General features: G+C 43.2%; 5 protein-coding genes and 1 long non-coding RNA gene across 6 annotated transcripts in view; 2 read left to right on the top strand and 4 right to left on the bottom strand.

The window, feature by feature from the left end:
• Window positions 1-8,975, bottom strand: part of LOC118407658 — a 19,142-nt gene extending 10,167 nt beyond the window's left edge. The window contains exon 1 of the mRNA XM_035808173.1: window positions 8,692-8,975. Within this exon, the coding sequence (XP_035664066.1) occupies window positions 8,692-8,876 (185 nt within the window). The 5' untranslated portion in view covers window positions 8,877-8,975. The remainder of the gene's footprint in view (window positions 1-8,691) is intronic.
• LOC118407668 (tropomyosin-1-like) overlaps window positions 1-19,835 on the bottom strand; it is a 1,169,601-nt gene that overhangs the window by 441,859 nt on the left and 707,907 nt on the right. The window lies entirely within an intron of this gene.
• Window positions 1-19,835, top strand: part of LOC118407610 (zinc finger protein 25-like) — an 865,280-nt gene that overhangs the window by 169,188 nt on the left and 676,257 nt on the right. The window lies entirely within an intron of this gene.
• Window positions 1-19,835, top strand: part of LOC118407627 (zinc finger protein 525-like) — a 976,997-nt gene that overhangs the window by 289,838 nt on the left and 667,324 nt on the right. The gene's annotated exons all lie outside the window — the stretch shown is intronic.
• On the bottom strand, window positions 839-4,070 carry LOC118407660. The gene is made up of 2 exons (XM_035808176.1): window positions 3,835-4,070; window positions 839-1,667 (listed from the first exon to the last, which is right to left on the bottom strand). The coding sequence occupies exons 1-2, from the start codon at window positions 4,005-4,007 to the stop codon at window positions 1,529-1,531; spliced, it is 312 nt and encodes a 103-aa protein (XP_035664069.1). The 5' UTR covers window positions 4,008-4,070; the 3' UTR covers window positions 839-1,528.
• On the bottom strand, window positions 11,999-17,729 carry LOC118407662. Its single transcript, XR_004830170.1, has 3 exons — window positions 17,569-17,729; window positions 14,170-14,239; window positions 11,999-13,425 (listed from the first exon to the last, which is right to left on the bottom strand). It is a non-coding gene; the product is annotated as an uncharacterized LOC118407662 (long non-coding RNA).

Raw genomic sequence — 19,835 nt, 5'->3', positions numbered from 1 at the left:
TTCTGGGGCAAATTTTGCTAATAGACTCACTAAGATTGACTGAAATGTCTATCAGGGAAAAATGCAAATCAGTCATGCCTTTAAAAAAAATCTTGGATATGAAAAAGTGGACCTTCGAGCCTGGAAAAGCGGACCTTTTGAGCGTGTGGGGGGGTTCTTCCGAACCACCCGAACCCCCCCCTGGCTACGGGCATGGTACATAAGGACCAATGCCTTCCTACCTACCTACCTGTCTAAAGCTTCCTGAAGTACGTTGTTCATCATGTCTTTGATGTTCGAGTCTGGAGTCGCTGCATCCGCAACATCCTTGATGTTGAAGTCAACGTCAACAGACCGTCTCGCTAGCGGGTGGCCAGGCGCAGCACTGACCAAAGTTAGCGCCAGGAACAGGTATAGAAGTCCGCCGGACGGTCTCATCTTTGCGTCGCGTAGCTCTGTGGGTCAGGACGGTCTGTACTTGGGCGAGACGACTTGGGACTGTGCGGAGGGACGAACCGTTAATGTTTCGGAGAGGGTCCGAATGCGGCGGGGTTAACCATTAATGATTCGGGAGAGGGGGGGGGGCTCAGTTCGAACCCGGCATTCAGTCTTCTTCTCAGGCCACCACTTCAGTCTGCTACACTCTACCGCTTTATTACTCCTCACACGTCTTTCCTTAGATACTTATTTTTTTTCTACAAACACGTACACATACTCTCTCACACACACACATACATACATACATACATACATACACGTAATACATTCCGAGAAGCGCGCGCACACACACACACACACACGCACACACACACACACACACACACACACACCATGTCATATAAGTAGACAGAAGTACAACTTACTCTTTACTATTTCTTTATTGTATACACCTCTCTCAACCATACACGTGAAGCCAAAATCCTCAACAGAACAGAGAAGAGACACCGAGTCATGATTCACTAAACACACAATATAGCTGCCATTGCTAAAATGATCCGCAAGGAGGCGCTCCTAACCGAAGCTACGATGATTACCGGCTTACAGTTTGCACTTGGTTGATGGACAGTATCGGCTTAAAGGGTTCTATGTGAGGATATGGACTATTCTGTAGCACATCCCGAACTGTTCTAAATACAACAGTGTAAAGTTGGTATTACAGATATGCATGAATGCTACATTACCTTATAAAACTGACCAATGCGTTTGGCGTTCGTTCGTACAAAAGGGCTATTAATAGGCTGACTTTGCTGTTATTGCCGACTGTTTGCATAAGGTCAATTTTACTGGAATGTTTAAGCGAACTGTTGTACATTCCTATAAAGCTACAAAGTGGTAAAAGATCAAATGTAGACCCAAAAGTCCACACCTGATTTAAAGAAAGACCCTACAACTAATTCAGCCATTGTGACTTTAGCCTAATAATTTTAAACTTGCTAACCGACCTATGTCGTCAGAAAAGAAGAGAAATACGTTTTCAAACATAACACACCCCTATAAGATCCTTAGTCGTCTGGCCCGATGACCTTGCCCGAGTCCTACTTGAGTTGCTTCATGACAAGGTCGCGGAGTTGGTAGATGCTCCGCCAGGGTCAGCATCACCGGGACCTGGAGAGGTGACGTCTGCGGTGTCGTCATTTCCGCTTACGATGACGTCAGGACGAAGAACTGTCCCACCTGATAGGTCACCGCTGCACATGGGAACATCTCCAGTGTTAATGATTGTACAGTATCAACAGGACCATACCTTGTCCAGGATAAAAGATACAGAAAACAGAAGTTCTGTTTCAGTACCATTCTACCAAGGTCACACACTGGGGGGCTCAAAATCAAGATCGTGCTGATCTTTCCACGTGATCATGGCACGGCGAGCGTGTGTTTTGCCTGCACCAACCCCCCCCTCCCCAGGAACTGAACAGTACTTCCGGTTTACAGTCCGTTTCTACCTTCGCTTAGGAGGCTATGTTTCGGGTCTGTCTGCTTGAACAGAATTACGTTGTGCAGTAGTATAACTAGCCTGAGTACCATCCTCCGTAGTGACCGCTGGCTCCGTGGTTAGCAAGCGAAGGGTTTGATGAAAAAGCTGGGCTGTCTACCTGGGCTGTCTACCTGGGCTGGCTATCACGTCAGGCTACTCAGATCCCCCATTTATAGCCCCATCATATGGGACTCAGCTGATTGACAGGCATAGTAATTGCTAATCTCCATCCTGCCAGTGACCTGAGGCTGGCCTGTCCATCTGCCGCGACCACTGGCTGGGCCCTTCAGGAATGTGTCTTGTAGGACAGAAAATATCAGCTCGCACAACAAGAATGACGAGCATAAATTACTGTAAAGCTAAAGTTGTACTGACCAAGGGGGGTATAATTACATGTACCTCCTTGATCTCTATACTAGTATGCCATATTGGCATATACACTCTCGGTCAGGTTTCTCCCCATAAAGGTAGACAGCCCAGCTCTTTCATCGAACCCAGCAAGCGAAAGCATTGAGCCAGCGGTCACTACGGAGGATGGTACTCAGGATACAGTATAACAGCACAATAAGCAATTTACAAAATCACTTTGTTAAAACCATGATAAGTTATCTGCTCAGTACTTTATACAGGCTGTAATCGATGACATTTACGGCCGATGCACTCATATTCAAGTCACGGACGTTTCTTTGTCAGGCCATTGTCAGCACAAAGAAAGTCACGCACATGTGTGTCTGTTGGATCTGAACACCAAAACATGGCTTGTAGCCAAGTTCATCTGGTGTTACGCATTGTATATCTAGAAATGATAAATACTTTATTACCCAATTTGAACAACTACTATTATAATCAATACCATAACCCTAAGTAAGTATGAGGAATATATAGTGTTACAATTGAAACAGGAGATCTGCTGAAAATTTGTTAGTATCGCGTAGTGAAACTCGATACCTATATGGCAACATAGAGACTCTCATTTGCATACAAATTAGAGAGTTTTCATCAACAAGCTTCCCTTCTTTACTGTCAACCCAGCACGGACCGATCTGCTTACGTATGCAAAAGATCAACAAGCCACGAAAGGAAGCCTGAGTAGCGACTATGCACCAATCGTGCAGGTATGCGGGTCAAAGTTGTCCCATGACAATGCAAAGCAACAATAGTCTTGTGCATTGTGCTACAAGTACAGCAGCTTAAACTATAGTTACTAGACTAAGTGCACGAACGGGCGGCATAAAAGTAATCTCCAAGCAGATCCTACGGTAGCATAAGATAGTATCAAAAGCTGCCAGAGGAGTGAAGCCGGCCTCGGAGTGTTTTTCGCTACCTGGGCAAGTGGACACCTCTTGGCTGACTACACTCCTTGGCCAGTTTAGTACTATCTTATGCCATCGCAGGATCTGCTTGGAGATTAGCATAAAAGTCGGTTTCACAGTAAAACTAAGAACTGTTGACAGTCTGACTGGGAAACTCCGCATCCCAACTCAAATATACACAGAGTGGTTCAGTCAAACCTTTTCTAGTGACCAACTCTACATCATAGTACATAAGGACCACCTGACCATTGATATACAGTCAAACCTGTACTAGTTACCACCTCTACATAAGGACCACCTGGCCATTGATACACAGTCAAACCTGTACAAGTGACCACCTCTACATGTGGACCACCTGGCCATTGATATAAAGTCAAACCTGTACTAGTGACCACCTCTACATAAGGACTACCTTGCCATTGATATAAAGTCAAACCTGTACAAGTGACCATTAGTACATAGTATACTCATTGGTATTTGGGTATATTGCTCAGATAACCCCCTGCAAATATGGTAATATGCTAAACATTGGAATATCATCGGATCGTACACATAAAACGTACGTACTTAATCAAGGCGAAGAGTTTGTCCGGATTGTTTTCCGCGCGTGGATTCCATGTGATAGCGTCCACGAGCTTGAAACCAACGAGCACAGACCGTCTCCCTACGGGGTGGATCGGCGCGGCACTGACCACAGTTAGCGCCAGGAACAGGTATAGAACCCCGCCGGACAGCCTCATTTTTGTGCCGCCTGGATCTCGGACAGGTCTGTACTTGGAACTGTACGGAGGGACGAACCGTTAATATTTCAGACAGGGTTCGAATGCGGGGGGTGAACCACCAATGGTTCCCGGGGGAGGCTCAGGTCGAACCCGGGTCTCAATCTTCTCAGGTCACCACTTCAGTCTGCTACACTTTCCCGCTCCCGTACTCCGCACGCGCATTTCCTTGAATGCTAGAATAGATACCAGGCCAATATCTTGCGACTTATTTTTTCTACAAACACGCACACACACACACACACACACATTCCGAGACGCGCGCGCGCACACACACACCTACACAGATTTCACACAAAAAATAAGTAGACAGAAGTACAACTTAATCTTTACTATTTCTTTATTGTATCCACCCCTCTCTACCATACACGTGAAGCCGAAATCCTCAACAGAACAGAGAAGAGACACCGAGTCATGATTCACTGAACACACAAGATAGCTGCCATTGCTAAAATAATCCGCAAGGAGGCGCTCCTAACCGAAGCTACGCTGATTACAGCCTTAAATTTTGCACTTGGTTGATGGAGAATATCGGTTTAAAGAGTTGTATGTAAGGAAATGGACTATTCAGTAACACATTCTGAACTGTTCTAACACAACAGTGTAAAGTTGGTATTACATATATGTACTACACACGCTACATTATCTTATAAAACTGCGAAATGCGTTCGACGTACGTTCGTACAAAAGGGATTGATCATATCAATAGGCTGACTTTGCTATTATTGCCGACTGTTTGCATAAGTCCATTTTTACTGGAATGTTTTAAGCGAACTGTTTTACATTCCTATAAAGCTAAAAAGTGGTAAAAGATCAAAAGTAGACCCAAAGTCCACATCTAATTTAAAGAAATACCCTACAACTAATTCAGCCATTGTGACTTGAGGGTAATCATTTTAAACTTATTATTTTTTTTTTATTAGTGTTCAACCATAACACACCCTCTAAGATCCTTAGTGGTCTGTCCCGATGACATTGGCCGGGTCCTACTTCAGTTTCTTCATGACAAGGTCACGGAGTCGGTAGATGGTCCTCCAGGGTCAGCATCACCGGGACCTGGAGAGGTGACGTCAGCGGTGTCGTCATTTCCGCTTCCAATGACGTCAGTACGAAGAATTGTCCCACCTGATAGGTCACCGCTACACATGGGAACATCTCCAGTGTTAATGATTGTACAGTATCAACAGGACCATACCATGTCCAGGATAAAAGATACAGAAAACAGAAGTTCTGTTGCAGTACCAAGGTCACACACCGGGGGCTCAAAATCAAGATCGCGCTGATCTTTCCACGTGATCATGACACGGCGAGCGTGTGTTTTGCCTGCCCAGAGAAAGTCACGCACAGGTGTGTCTGTTGGATCTGAACACCAAAACATGGCTTGTAGCCAAGTTCATCTGGTCTTACGCATTGTATGTTATCTCATTAGAAGTAATACAGACGATATTACCCATTTTCAACAACTAATATTGCATGATTAATACCATAACCCTAACTAAGTATAGTGGATATTGAGATCTAATGGAAATGTGTTGGCATTGCGTTGTGAAACTCGATATACCTAATGACATCATAGAGACTGTCATTTGCATACATAGTAGGAGTCTTTTCATAAACAAGATTCCCTTCTTTATTGTCACCCCAGCACGGCCCGAACTGCTTACGTGTGCAAAAGATCAACAGGAAACAAAAGGAAGCCTGAGTAGCAGATACGCACCAGTAGTGCAGGTATGTAGGCCAAAGTTCACCCATGACATTGCATAGCAACAAGAGTCTTGTGCATTATGCTACAAGTACAGACAGTACCTTAAACTATAGTTAGAGTCGATTCCACATTACCAAGAGGGTGTTTCTTGCCCTTTGTTCCAACATGTTGGAAATCTTTATAACATTCTAATTGTGATAAGTAACTGTTTAGAACTATTTATAACATCATTGTGATGTTCTAAATATTTTCTACAGTGTTCATACATGTCAGAAACATTTCTTACATCAAATACATTATTTCTGTTAGTTTCTAAACTGTTCCAACATAGATTCATCATTTGTGATCACATGTGATCACATGTTCGAACATGGAAACAAAATGGTAAAACTGGGTCAGTGGGCTAGGGAGAGGGCAATTCACACATCCCTGCCAAGCACAGGAAATTGTGTCTGTCTGACACCTTCTCACAAAAGAGTCACCACTGTCTACTAAAGAGAATCTAAAAATACAAGACCTAAACAAAATGCCCAGCTTAGCAGGTTGGTTTATGGTGGTAATAAAAGTTTTTATGGAGGAAAAAAAATGATGCAAATTGTTGGAACATTTGATCACATGTTCCAACAATAACAAAACACATAGATGTTTCAAAATTGTTTTGAATAAAGAGATATTTGTACTATTAATTTTCGATTGTTTCCAACATATAAAGATAGGTTCAAACATGTTCAAACTTTCATTTTCAATTGTTTGAACGGTTTAGAACTTCTGTGGCTGAAATATTCTTTTACTTAGAATAGTTCAAACTTACTACAAATATTATTTCAAAACCCTCTCGGTGACTCGGAATCGACTCTACTAGACGAAGTGCACTAACGGGCGGCATAAAAGTAATCCCCTAGCAGATCCTACGGTAGTATAAGATAGTATCAAAACCAGAGGAGTGAAGCCGGCCAAGGAGTGTGTTTCGCTACCATGGTAAATTGACATATCTTGGCTAACTACACTCCTTAGCCAGTTTATTACTATCTAATGCCATCGCAGGATCTGCTTGGAGATTGGCATAAAGTCGGTCTCACACTAAGAAATGTTTACAGTCATAAACTGGTACACTCCGCATCCCAGCTCAAATATACACGGAGTCGTTCAGTCAAACCTTTTCTAGTGACCAACTCTACACAATATAGTACATAAGGATCACCTGGCCATTGATATACAGTCAAACCTGTACTAGTTACCACCTCTACATGAGGACCACCTGGCCATTGATATACAATAAGATCTGTACTAGTGACCATTAGTACACAGTAGGGCTGGGTACCGGTACAGAAACTTCAGGTCCAGGTCCGGTTCAGGTCCAGAGGATCAGGTCCAGGTCCGAACCTGAACCTGGACCTGATTCAGTCTGAATCATACCAATGGTCCATTTTACTATAAAGAAATCAGTTTGGTGGAGTATTAGACTCACACTGGCATTTTAAAATCCCACAACTCTAACTGCACCTGTACGATTGACTGTAAAACTTGATAGAAATGACTATAAACTATAATCTGCTTCGCTCTTGTTATTTTCTTCCACCTGCAAGCGCAAAAAACGTGTGAATGCCTGATCAAATAATCTGTTAATTTTCTAAAAGGTCCAAGATCCGGTCCACCTACTTTTTTCAGGTCCGGTTTTTCTGGACCGGTCCAATAAGAAAAAACGGTTTTGTACCGGTACACTGTACCGATACCCAGCCCTAGTACACAGTATACTCATTGGTATTTGGGTATATTGCTCAGATACCCCCTGCAAATATGGTAAAATACTAAACATTGGGATTTCATCGGATCCTACACATTAACATACGTACTTAATCAAGGCGACGGGTTTGTTAAACGGAGTGGTTTTCGCGCGTGGCTGCCGTGGGATCGTTTCCTCCACGATCGCGAAATCAATCTTAACAGACCGTCTCGCTAGCGGGTGGGCAGGCGCGGCACTGACCACGGTTAGCGCCAGGAGCAGGTACAGGACTCCACCGGACGGTCTCGTATTTGCGTCGCGTGGCTCTCCGGATCAGGACAGGTCTGTACTTGTGCGAGACTACTCGGTACTGTGCGGGGGGAAGAACCGTTGATATTTGGGACAGGGTTCAAATGCGTGGCGTGAACCATCAATGATGGGGGGGGGGGGGGGGTAGGCTCACTTCGAACCCGGGTCACTACTTCAATCTGCTACTCTCTCCCGGTCAAGTACTGCTTACACGCCCTTCCTCATGGATACTAGAACAGCACAGATATCAGGCTAAATATCTTGCTGCTTATTTTTCTACAAACACGCACACATACATACTCTCTATCTCTCTCTCTCTCTCTCTCTCACATACACACACACACACACACATACATTGAGACGCGCGCGTGCACACACACACACACACAGGCACACATACATACACATACACACTGACAGCTAGGCACATACACACGCACACCACAAGTTCTTTTGCAGCTCAAACTACAAACGGCAAGCGATAAATACCGGACAGAACTTTATCCCGTTTATGAATTATTTGTCCCTTCGTGTTCCAACTGTGGACACAAAAGTCGGTTTCAGAATAAAACTAGGAGCTGTGTAGAGTCATTAACTGGGAAACTCCAGGATCCGCAAGTTACTCTCCAAGCAGAGGTTGAGTAGCGCCGGTGTAATTTTTCCGACTACTACTATATCTACACGACTCAACCTCTGCTTGGAGAGTATACTCAAATATACACACAGTGGTTCAGTCAAACCTGCACTTAATTAAGTGACCAACTGTACCCCAGTTTGACGTATCTTGGTATTTTGGCATATTGCCCCGGCAAATATGGTAAATTTTAGGGTCCGATGATATTCCAATGTTATGTATTTTTTTTAGAAATATTTAACATTGGAATACGTGGCCCTACACGTAAACGTACTTAATCAAGGCGTTGATACTGTTGTAGAACGTGTCGACTGCCTGGTTTGCATCCCGTTGGTCCCCGTTAACGTCCACGTAGTGAACTTCAATGCGAATAGACCGTCTGGCTAGCGGGGGGACGGGCGCGGTACTGGCCATGTTTAGCGCTAGGAGCAGGTACAGGACTCCGCTGGACGGTCTCATCTTTGCGTCGCGTGGCTCTCAGAGCAGAACAGGTCTGTACTTGGGCGAGACGACGCGGAACTATGCGGAGGGACGAGCCGTTATCATGTTTGGGGGAGGTTCCGAATGCGGGGGGTGAACCATAGATAATTCCGGGGGGGGGGTCGAACCTGGGTCTGAGTCTTCTTCTCAGGTCACCACTTCGGTCTGCTACACTCTACTCCTGAAGTACGCGTCTTTCCTCCTTAGGTCAGAGCTTATCTTACACATCCTAGTCTTTTGTGTACTTTATACAGGCTGTAATCGGTGACCGTTACGGCCGATGCACTTATATTCAAGTCACGGACGTTTCTTTGTCAGGCCGTTGTCTCATTTGCATACATATTAGGAGAGTTTCTCTTCTTTATTGTAACCCCAGCACGGTCCGAACTGTTTACGTGTGCAAAGATCAACAAGAAACAAACGGAAGCCTGAGTAGCAGATACGCACCAGTAGTGCAACTATGCAGGCCATTTGTGTCTCATGACATTGCAAAGCAACAACTTAAACAGGAGTCATGTATTGTGCTACTAACTGGTAGTCAAAGTCAAAGTTCCTTCCCGTGCCTAGGGCGGCGCCCATCTCCTATTCAGTAGCCATGGGCCACACAACTTTTGTGCAATCACTACAGCAGGGGCTAGTCCACTGGTAGTGGTGTGTGTTCAACTTCCATACTCTTTCCCGGATGCTGAGTGCTAAGCAGAGAAAGCAGCACGTCCCATTTTTAAAGTCTATACTACAGACTATAGCATGACTCGGCCGGGGATCGAACTCACGACCTACCCACTAGGTCATTGCACTGGTCAACTAGCTGGTAGACAGTAGCTTAAACCATAGTGACTAGATTAAGTGTACTAACAGCGTATACGTAACTGGTGCCGCGTGTTTCCATTTCCATTAGATCTCCTTCTGTCACAGCCTGCTTGAAAGTTCTACGACATCAAAATCGTACGACGGCCTACATGCACTACGAGTTACACCGTTTATTGGGGCCCGTTTTTAGAGGGGGTAAGTTTACGGGGAAGAAGCAGCTTTACTTTGACTTCATCGGTCGCAAACTTTAAATCTAGACCCAAATACGCCAGTACGGAAGTTATACGGACATGAATTTTCACACAAGTATGAACGCAGCCATTTTCTGTAGCTGTACTTAGCTGTGCGATGAACTCGAGCTACAAGCGATAAATATTGGATACAACTTTATCTGGTTTATGAATTATTTGTCCCTTCGTGTTCCAACTTTGGACACAAAAGCCGGTTTCAGAATAAAACTAAGACCTGTTTTAGTGTTTACAGTCTTAAACTGGGAGTGGTTCATCTCTATAAAAGGACCATTTGGCTATTGATGGAGTCAATTCCAAGTCACCGAGATGGTTTTGAAATAATATTTGTAATAAGTTCGAACTGTTTTGAGTAAAAGAACATTTCAGTCACTTGAGTTCGAAATTGTTCAAACATTTCAAAATGAAAGTTTAAACATGTTTGAACCTTTTTATATTTGTTGGAACATTTGGGAAAGTAATGATATAATCATCTCTTTATTTAGAACAATTTTCAAACATCTATGGGTTTTTGTTACTGTTCCAACATGTTCCAACATTTTGTGTCATTTTTTCCCTCCATAAAAACTTTTATTGACCCCATAAAAAAAGCTGCTAAGCTTGGTCCTTTGTTTGGCTCTTATATTTTTGGGTTTTCTTTAGTATACACTGGTGAGTCTTTTGTGAGAAGGTGGCAGACAGACATAATTTCCTGCACTTGGCAGGGATGTGTAAATTGCCCTCTTCCCAGCCCACTGACCCAGTTTCATCATAATGTTTCCATGTTCGAACATGTGATCACAAATGATGCATCTATGTTGGAACAGTTTAGAAACTAACAGGAATAATGTATTTGATGTTAGAAATGTTTCTAACATGTTTGAATACAATAGAAATATTTAAAACATCACATAGATGTTATAAATAGTTCTAAACAGTTACTTATCACAGTTAGATTGTTACAAAGATTTCCAAAATGTTGGAACAAAAGGCAAGAAACACCCTCTCGGTAATATGGAATCGACTCTATATTGTCCAACCTGTACTAATGACCACCTCTATGTAAGGACCACCTGGCCAAAGATATATAAATGACCATTGGTACACAGTATACCGATTAGTATTTGAATATATTGCTCAGAAACCCCCCCTGCAAATATGGTAAAATACCAAAAATTGGATATGCTACACATAATCGTACGTACTTTATCAAGTCCAAAGTGACCACTGGATAACCTATGTGATCCCACTGGAGCTTGTAGTTAGTGAAAACAGACCGTCTCGCTAGCGGGTGGACGGGCGCGGCACGGACCACGGTGAGCGCCAGGAGCAGGTACAGGACTCCGCCGGACGGTCTCATCTTTGCGTGGAGTGGGTCTTAGAGCAGGACAGGTCTGTACTTGGGCGAGACGACTCGAGCTCGGTACTGTGCGGAGGGACGGGCCGTTAATGTTTGGGGGAGGGTCAGAAGGCGGCGGGGTGAACCAACAATGATTCCAGGGCCGGGAGGCCCAGTTAGAACCCGGGTCTCAGTCTACTTCTGAAGTCACCACTTCAGTCGGCTGCACTCTCCCGCTCCATAACTGAGCACGCGTCTTTCCTTGGGTACTATACACCAGGAGAATGAGAATGATTTGCTACTTATTTTTTCTACAAACACGCTCACATACTCACACACACACATATTCTGTCTCTTTCACACACACACACACACACACACACACATACTCTGTCTCTTTCACACACACACACACACTCTGTCTCTTTCACACACACACATACTCTGTCTCTTTCACACACACACACACACATACTCTGTCTCTTTTACACACACACTCACACACACACACACACAGTCTCTTTCACACACACACATACTCTGTCTCTTTCACACACACACACACACACTCTCTGTCTCTTTCACACACACACACACACACACATACTCTGTCTCTTTCACACACACACACACACACATACAAACATACACGTACATACATCCCAAGACGCGCACACACACCTACACAGATTTTACACACAAAACTAAGTAGACAGAAGTGCAACTTACTCTTTACTATTCATTTATTGTATACACCCCTCTCTACCATACACGTGAAGCCAGAATCCTCAACAGAACAGAAAAGAGACACCTAGTAATGATTCACTTAACAACACACGATAGCTGCCATTGCTAAAATATTCCGCAAGGAGGCGCTTCTAACCGACGGTACACTGATCACAACCGTTACAATTTGCACTTGGTTGATGGAGTTGTATGTAAGGAAATGGACTATTTTGTAACACATTCTGAACTGTTCTAATACAACAGTGTAAAGTTGGTATTACATATATATACTACACATGCTACATTATCTTATAAAACTGAGAAATGTGTTCGACGTGTGTACACGTTCGTACAAAAAGGCTATGCATAAGGAATAGGCTGCCTTTGCTATTATTGCCGACTGTTTGCATAAGTCAAATTTTACTGGAATGTTTTAAGCGAACGTATCTGCACTCCTATAAAGCTACAAAAGGGTACAATACGAAAAGAAGACCCATAGTAAAGTCCGTTACAATGTCTACACCTTATTTAAAGACCCTACAGCCAATTCAGCCATTGTGACTTTAGGCTAAGCTTACTAACTATAAAAGAGAGCGTTCTGTTTCGTTATCACCATTTTTTGTGCTTCCAACATAACCACAAACTGCTGCAGTTCACAACCGAATCGCTAGATGTCATACATTACAAGTCTTCGCGTTTTGTCGATGAAGGATGATCAAATGAATCGTAAACTAGAAGTACAAAAGTTTTTCTCCGTTTGCAGAAGGTCTACCGAACCCAATTAAACAGCTTTTGATCGTAGAATGAGACAAAAATACTGTAATATACGTGATTTCCTGTACTCAGTTTTTTTTAAAAGCACAGTAACAGTACATGTGGTCGGCACTATAGTATGACAATAGTATGGTAACGGAATAATTGTAGTATGTGTGGCTCCTTCGTCCTGTGGCTGGCTGTTTGGTTGGAATGTGAGAAAAACCCGGTTGTGGATGATACCATGAGGGCCGTAGAGGGATGCCAGATATTCCTACACGCTTGTGTTTTTTTTTTTTTCGAAAAAGATTAGACATCCAGTTAATTAGATACCGAATACAAAGTTACTCAAGTAATTGGATAAGATGTGAAAACGGTCAGACATTTCGGACAGTGTTCACTGTTCGTCGTCAGCGACAATTGTTTTGACTTGTAGTGAATTTTTTTCTCTTTGTCTGTCGGTCGACAAATTCAAACTTGTCAATCAATGACTCTACCTAAGTCGTCATTAAAGGAGTGAAAAGTGTTTTCAACCATAACACACCCCCTGCGATCCTCAGTGGTCTGGCCCGATGACCTTGGCCGGGGCCTACTTGAGTTGCTTCATGACAAGGTCACGGAGTTGGTAGATGTACTTCAGCTCCTTGAAGTTCTCCAGGGTTAGCATCACCACCTGGAGAAAATAAGGAGGTTGAGAATCTTCAAGAAGCTTCGGATTCTGCTTTTATCTATTTATTTCCTTTGCCACGAATGTATATACCGTAGAACTAATAGTGTTAATGACATGCTAGACCCTATATGTTGATTTATTCATACCTATAGATATCCATATATGTGTGTTTAGTTGTACAGTAAGTAGTTGTTATACATGTAGACCTTACGAAAGTCGCTGTACTTTTGTCGTGTCAATAAAGATTGTTGTCTTGGTTGCCGTTCGTGTTTAAAAGTGTGAATGTGTTAGCATAACACTGTATCAGCGGTCAGTTGGATACTGCTTTGGCCCTTTTTCATACTAGAAAATAAATTCTGTCTTATGCCACCAGCAAATCTGTTTGGAGATTGGAATGTAAGTGTGTGTTTGTATGTGCATGTATGCCTATTTACGCACGCGAGTGTGTGTGCCTGACAGTAAAGTTTGCGTGTGTGTTCAAGTGTGTGTGCGTGTGTGTGTATGTGTGTGTGTATATGTGTGTGTGTGTGTGTGTGTGTGTATGTGTATGTGTGTATGTATATATGTGTGTGTGTGTGTGTCTGTATGTATGTGTGTGTGTGTATGTGTGTGTGTGTGTGTCTATGTGTGTGTGTGTGTGTGTGTGTGTATGTATGTGTTTGTGTGTGTGTGCATGTATGTATACATGTAGTTGTTTGTGTGTGTGTGTGTGTGTGTGTGTGTATGTGTGTGAATGAAGTAACTCACCTGGACAGCCATGGCAGCGAGAATAGCGGTTCCCACGAAGTACGCCAGCTTCTGCACAAAGTCAGGTAACCTGCAGAGACAAACAACAAGGTGGTCCCGTGGTCAGGCTTCTTCACTTGGAATCTTAAGGTCCAAGTGCCTTTTCTTGGAAATGGCACTTTGGATTACATTGGACCTATTTCACTCAAGTCAACCAAGCTTAAATTTGTGCCTAGCAACTAGAATTTGATATGTTAGAATCCACTTGATTGCAACAAGGCGAAGTTACATGTATACAGCTGGTTTGGGATTTGGGGACCCCGTGCAATAATCAGAAGTGTGCAGTAATCCGATGTGCCTCTTCTGTATAAAGAGGATAGCAGAGCAATAGCATTGAATTTCCTTTCAAAGCTTTCTGTGATGACTGTAGTGAAAGAAAACTCTACTCTAACCTAATTTCCAAGCAGATCCTACGGTAGTATTAAATAGTACAAAAAGCTGCCCAGGAGTGTGTTTCGTTGTTGACTCCCTTTGGCCGGCTGTAGGGCAAATTTCAGTATTTCCGGAGTTGCGCAGATGACCCACTTCCAGCCTCCTCAAAATGCTTAGGTACCCTTGACACAAGTGCCTGTAGAAATGTTTTTGCCTTGCCGCCAGGCAAGGCTTTACGCCAGCTTTTTTCCATGGATCAATGGACGGACCTTTTAACCCAGCCCTTCCAAAGCCCCTTCCAAAGGCCCTTCCAAATCGCCTTTCTCATGGACAAGTTTGACGGCTCAGGCAGACAATGGTACATCCCTGTTGAATTTTAAACCGTCCATTTTACGTATTTGTTTCTGTTTGCGGTCGGTTCTAAAAGCATTTAATATTTGGTTACATTGAATAAATGAAGCGTTTGTATGGTAAAATTCCAAATTCATTTGGAGTGACATAAAATCAAGTGCATTATCTCGCAACAAGAATTGCATTAGCTATTCATAAAGATGAAACAATTTCCAAATCAGGCTAATAAATTGTATGTGAATATATAAGTAGCCATGACGTCATCAAAACGTTGGAGAGGCCTTCCGAGACCGCAGCAAAACGCTAACGTGAGTTTAGGAGAGCGCCAGCTCAAAACGTCACACGAGAAGTCGCAATAGATAATATTTAGGATCATTTTGTTATATCGCTGTGGCTATTGACACACTGAGTGTGCCTATAGCCTAAACAGGCTATTGACACACCGAGATTCCAGCCAGCCAATCAGAGCTTGTAACATGCCTTTCCCGACATTATTTTGCCAGGCTCTCGTCTCATTACAAACTTTTCACATAAGTAACAGTTGTTTAGACATTTTTCGGAGGATTAGACATTAGAATCTTTGAATCTTGGAATGAACGGACGTATTCAAGTTATGCCTTAGATTTGGATACCTGTTAATACGAGTTGGTACTGTGAATGTTAGCATGGCGTAGTGGTTAGCGTGATTAGTCGCCACACTGCCGACCCCGGTTCGAACCCGCCTAGTGAAAGTTTTTTTTTTTCAATTGTCCTTTTACCTTTTTATAACATCCATTTGATATAAGAATATTTTCGTCATGCGACCAGAACCATGAAAACCCACCTTTGGGACTTTTTGGTCTGCATTTTCAAGAGTGCATGTTTAGGTAACAGTTACGTTTATTTTTTTCAGCCGCAGAATCCACCCGCTACGTTCTTATTTTGGACGGTACACTTATTATTTCTTTTAAATTGGACCAGGGACCCCTGAAATAATAAAATGTGGGGTTTTCCAAGGATAAAAGCTCCTTGGGTTTTCTAACCATAATTCTGCGGTATTTTTGCTCAAAATTCACGCCGTCGAAGCATATATTTCCGCGCCGCTATGTCATCCAAACATATCGGTTGATCTCGCTATGACGCTACAAAGTTCTTTCAAAATAATGAAAGTAAAACAACAACTATAACTTCGCTTCACTTGTGATATCAGTTTTGAGGCCGCAAATTCTCCCTAACGGCAGGAATTCGTCGGCAAACACAGCTGAAAACGTGTTCCAACATGGTCACATGCGGTGTTTGCATGGTACTAAATATAGTTAGCTCATTTGCATACTTGTGACTGGCTACATGCGGCCTATACCGTAAACACGTGAAAAAGATCGTATTTTGGGTTGATGATGGGCACAGAATGCCATTTGTATTTTCAGAGTGTTGCCTTTCAAATATAATCGTAAGATTTTCTCATTTTCGTGGTTTCTAGTGTCAAAATTTTAATAATACGTATTTAGCAGACAAGCAAATTATCCTTACTGCACGCCAAGGCACAGCATTTTGCCTTGCCGGGCTTGAAGTGCCGACCTACCTTTTCCTGACGATATTCCTACCACGCGGCAAGGCACAGCTTTTTTAAAAAGATTTCTTGTTTCTTGAGATATGTTTGGATTCTGGAGGTGGATATTATAGGTAAGGGTTGTAGCTTCTATATTATGTTGAAAAAACAGATTTTTATTGATATTTGTGGTTGCAGTAGGCCTTAGAAGTCAGGTGTTTTGGTGTATTTTTACAGGCAGTGAAAAGGGGTGAAAAGGTCACGACCTATGTTTCGGTCCCGTACAACAAAATTCCGCCGTAATTTTTTTCCTTTTTTTCTCATCAAATTACACTTTAGAGGCTGGGCAACCATGCCAATGTGAGTTTTTCATGTTCTAAAAGTCAGGTAGGTGATTTTTGACAGCCTCTTTCTCCCATGATTCCAATTGTTAAGAATAGGCAGCCTAAAAAAATTTAGCCTGCACTCCTTAGCCAGCCTTGATACTATCTTATGCCACTGGTAAATCTGCCTGGAGATGCAAATGCAGAAATTTTCGCGGTGGTTTTATGTTCGCGGTTTTCGCGATGGCCACTTCACCGCGAACTTAAAACCACCGCGAACATTTTTCCACGGCAGTAAGAGACTACAGTGCATGGTGCTACCGCGTAATTTCCAAGCAGATCCTACGGTGCCATAAGATAGCATCAAAGCTGGCCAGGGAGTGTAGCCGGCTAAGGGAGTCAAACGGGCACCTACGGGAAGTTTGATACTATACATTACGCACCGTGGATCTGGTTCGAGATTACTACCGCGAACTTAAAACCACCGCGAATAGTCCCTTTTCCTCATACAGCGAAATAAAATCCCCGCGAACTTAAATGCATTTACAGTAATCCTCACCTGAGCATGGTGGCCAGCATGTCCACCAGTAGAAGTAGTATATTAAGTAGTAGTCGAAGTAGTAATAGTAGCAGTAGTAGAAGAAGTAGTAGAAGAAGTAGTAGCAGTAGTAGTAGTAGTAGTAGTAGTAGTAGTAGTAGTACTAGTAGTTGTAGTAGTAGTAGTAGTAGTAGTAGTAGTAGTAGTAGTAGTAGTAGTAGTAGTAGTAGTAAAATAACGGCCCTAACCTGAGCATGGTAGCCAGCATGTCCACCAGACTGGCGCCCGCGACACCCGGATCAACAGTGTCGCCATTTCCGTTTCCGGTGACGTCAGCACGTAGAACAGGCCCACCAGTAGGAACGGGAACGTGTGTGGGTAGACCGCTAGACATGGGAACATTATCAAAGTTAGTATGCCACTATACAGTAGTTACTAGTTAGGCCTTTATCACATTTCCAAAGCGAGGACCGGCCGGGCAGCTTTCGGGAACGAAAAGTGTGCAATAGAAGACAACAAACTACATTATGAAAATCCATTTTCTGGACCGAGGACACAGAACAGTAAAAAATCTATTTTTCGTTTCCACAAAAGGCCGACCGGGCCCCGGTTTGGAAATGAAATGTGACGTTAGCCTTGCTGGAAAAAAAAGCGTGAAAAAAAGATAAAGGGACTCAGGATGGCTTTTGTGTCGGGATTGGGAGGTGGAGCCCATTCCTCTCCTTCCACCGCAGCAGCGTGCCTCCCCAACCGAAGTCAGGTACCCATTCTTACACCTGGGTGTAGTGAGGAAAGTCATGCTAAGTGGAGTGAAGAAAATCCTGTTAAGTCTCAAGGTCACAACAACGTCTAGCCGACAACAACAAGAATTGACTAAAACCTGTCTTATTAGACACCCGAAATATGGGTGACCCCTAGCGAAGCTGCAATGATGGTTTAGTCTCAGCTACGAGGGGGCGAAGCATTGGAAAACTTCACTATTAGAACTATGTTACAATTTTCACATTCAAGAGACTGATCGTTATAGTTACACACAGTGGGTATCCAGTGTCTTTGTAACCCCCGAAAGACCCCACAAACCCTAGGTCACGGTAGGTGGGTACAGCATTCAAACCCCCTTCTAAGCATAAACGAACGGTCCCTTACTCCCCACAATTGACTCACTATTTACTGTCGACCCGTCACAGTGAACAGTTTCCTGACCCACTTACGCAAATGCAGTACATTTGTACGATGTTTGTTTAGGAATAAGACCGCATTGCTGTTGGTTTGACTTCCGTAACTGACCATCGGGGCGTGACTACAGTGGGCGTGACGGAATAATTAATAAGTTTTATTGCAAATTCATGCCCGTGGGCTAATTGCAGGTAACATACAAGATTCAAACAGTGTAAAATACAATATCACATGTGTCTAGTCTAAAACTAGTGAGAGCTAACTCTAGATCCTGGGTTATTGGGTTCGACTCCTTATTTGAAGACAGTGGAAGACGAAAGATCCCACCTTTTCTATTATGTGTGGGTTTTGTGATGTTAAAAGGAGGACTGTTTTCTTTTTATCATTGAATGTGAGAAAGTTTGGATGGAATTTGATGGCCTCTTTGAACAGCTCTTTTCTTTCTTGGTTATAGAGAGGGCAGTTTGACATGAAATGTGTTTCGTCTTCCACCACGTTTGACGTGCATTGTTTGCACGTTCTTTCACACACGGATAACCTCTTGTACCGTCCTCTCTCAATTTCGAGAGGATGGGCACTAATTCTAATTTTGCTGATTGCCGAGCGTAAATCAAAATTATCTAATTCTAAGTATTTATAGTGCAACCGACTATGCTGCACATACGACAGCGGGTACCGTGTTTCTACTCTCCAAGCAGAGGTCAGGCTCCGGCTGTTTTTTCAAACGTCTTTTTAGTCGTTTTTATCGGGCTTTCTACTTTGTCATTTTTCTTGAAGTACGCCAGACAGGTTTTGACGCAGCAAGATAAATTAAAAATAGAAAGCCCGATAAAAACTACTTAAAAAACGTTAAAAAAACAGCCGGAGCCTAACCTCTAACTTGGAGAGTACCGTGTTTCCGCCCTAAGCTAGGAGCATGTAGTGTGCAGTACACTACATACTTCCAGCTTACTGTAGAATCACGCGCTACTGCAGTGTACAGTAACTCGAGAACACGGCTGTTGTTTCTGTGCTCTAAACAAATTTAGTAACCACTATCGTGGGAAGGCTGGCCTCAGTAGCAGACGCTATGAGTCGGACTTTTGTGGGCCTTGGAGGTCTCATAATAGTGTTCTTTCTTCTTTCCATCACCTTAACCTGGAATCTAGTCTCCTTGTGGCACGGCCTACCGTACTTAGTGTAGGCTCTCTACGGGGCCAGTGCAGGTCTCAGCCGGGAGAGAGCCGCGTTAGCCGCGTACAAAGCCCGCACTAACTACGGTAGGCCGTGCCACAAGGAGACTGGATTCGAGGTTATCCATCACCTATGCATAATATAATATTCCGATAATTATGGACCC

Source organism: Branchiostoma floridae, unplaced genomic scaffold (genome assembly GCF_000003815.2).
Source record: "Branchiostoma floridae strain S238N-H82 unplaced genomic scaffold, Bfl_VNyyK Sc7u5tJ_1439, whole genome shotgun sequence".
Taxonomy (NCBI): Eukaryota; Metazoa; Chordata; class Leptocardii; order Amphioxiformes; family Branchiostomatidae; genus Branchiostoma; species Branchiostoma floridae.
This window is presented reverse-complemented; position numbering and strand designations above follow the sequence as displayed.

Coding starts and splice junctions, on each gene's coding strand:
- LOC118407660 (XM_035808176.1), bottom strand. CDS start 4,007: ATGAGGCTGTCCGGCGGGGTTCTATACCTGTTCCTGGCGCTAACTGTG. Junction 1,668..3,834: donor AAACTCTTCGCCTTGATTAA/GTACGTACGTTT, acceptor TCCCATGTGCAG/CGGTGACCTATCAGGTGGGA.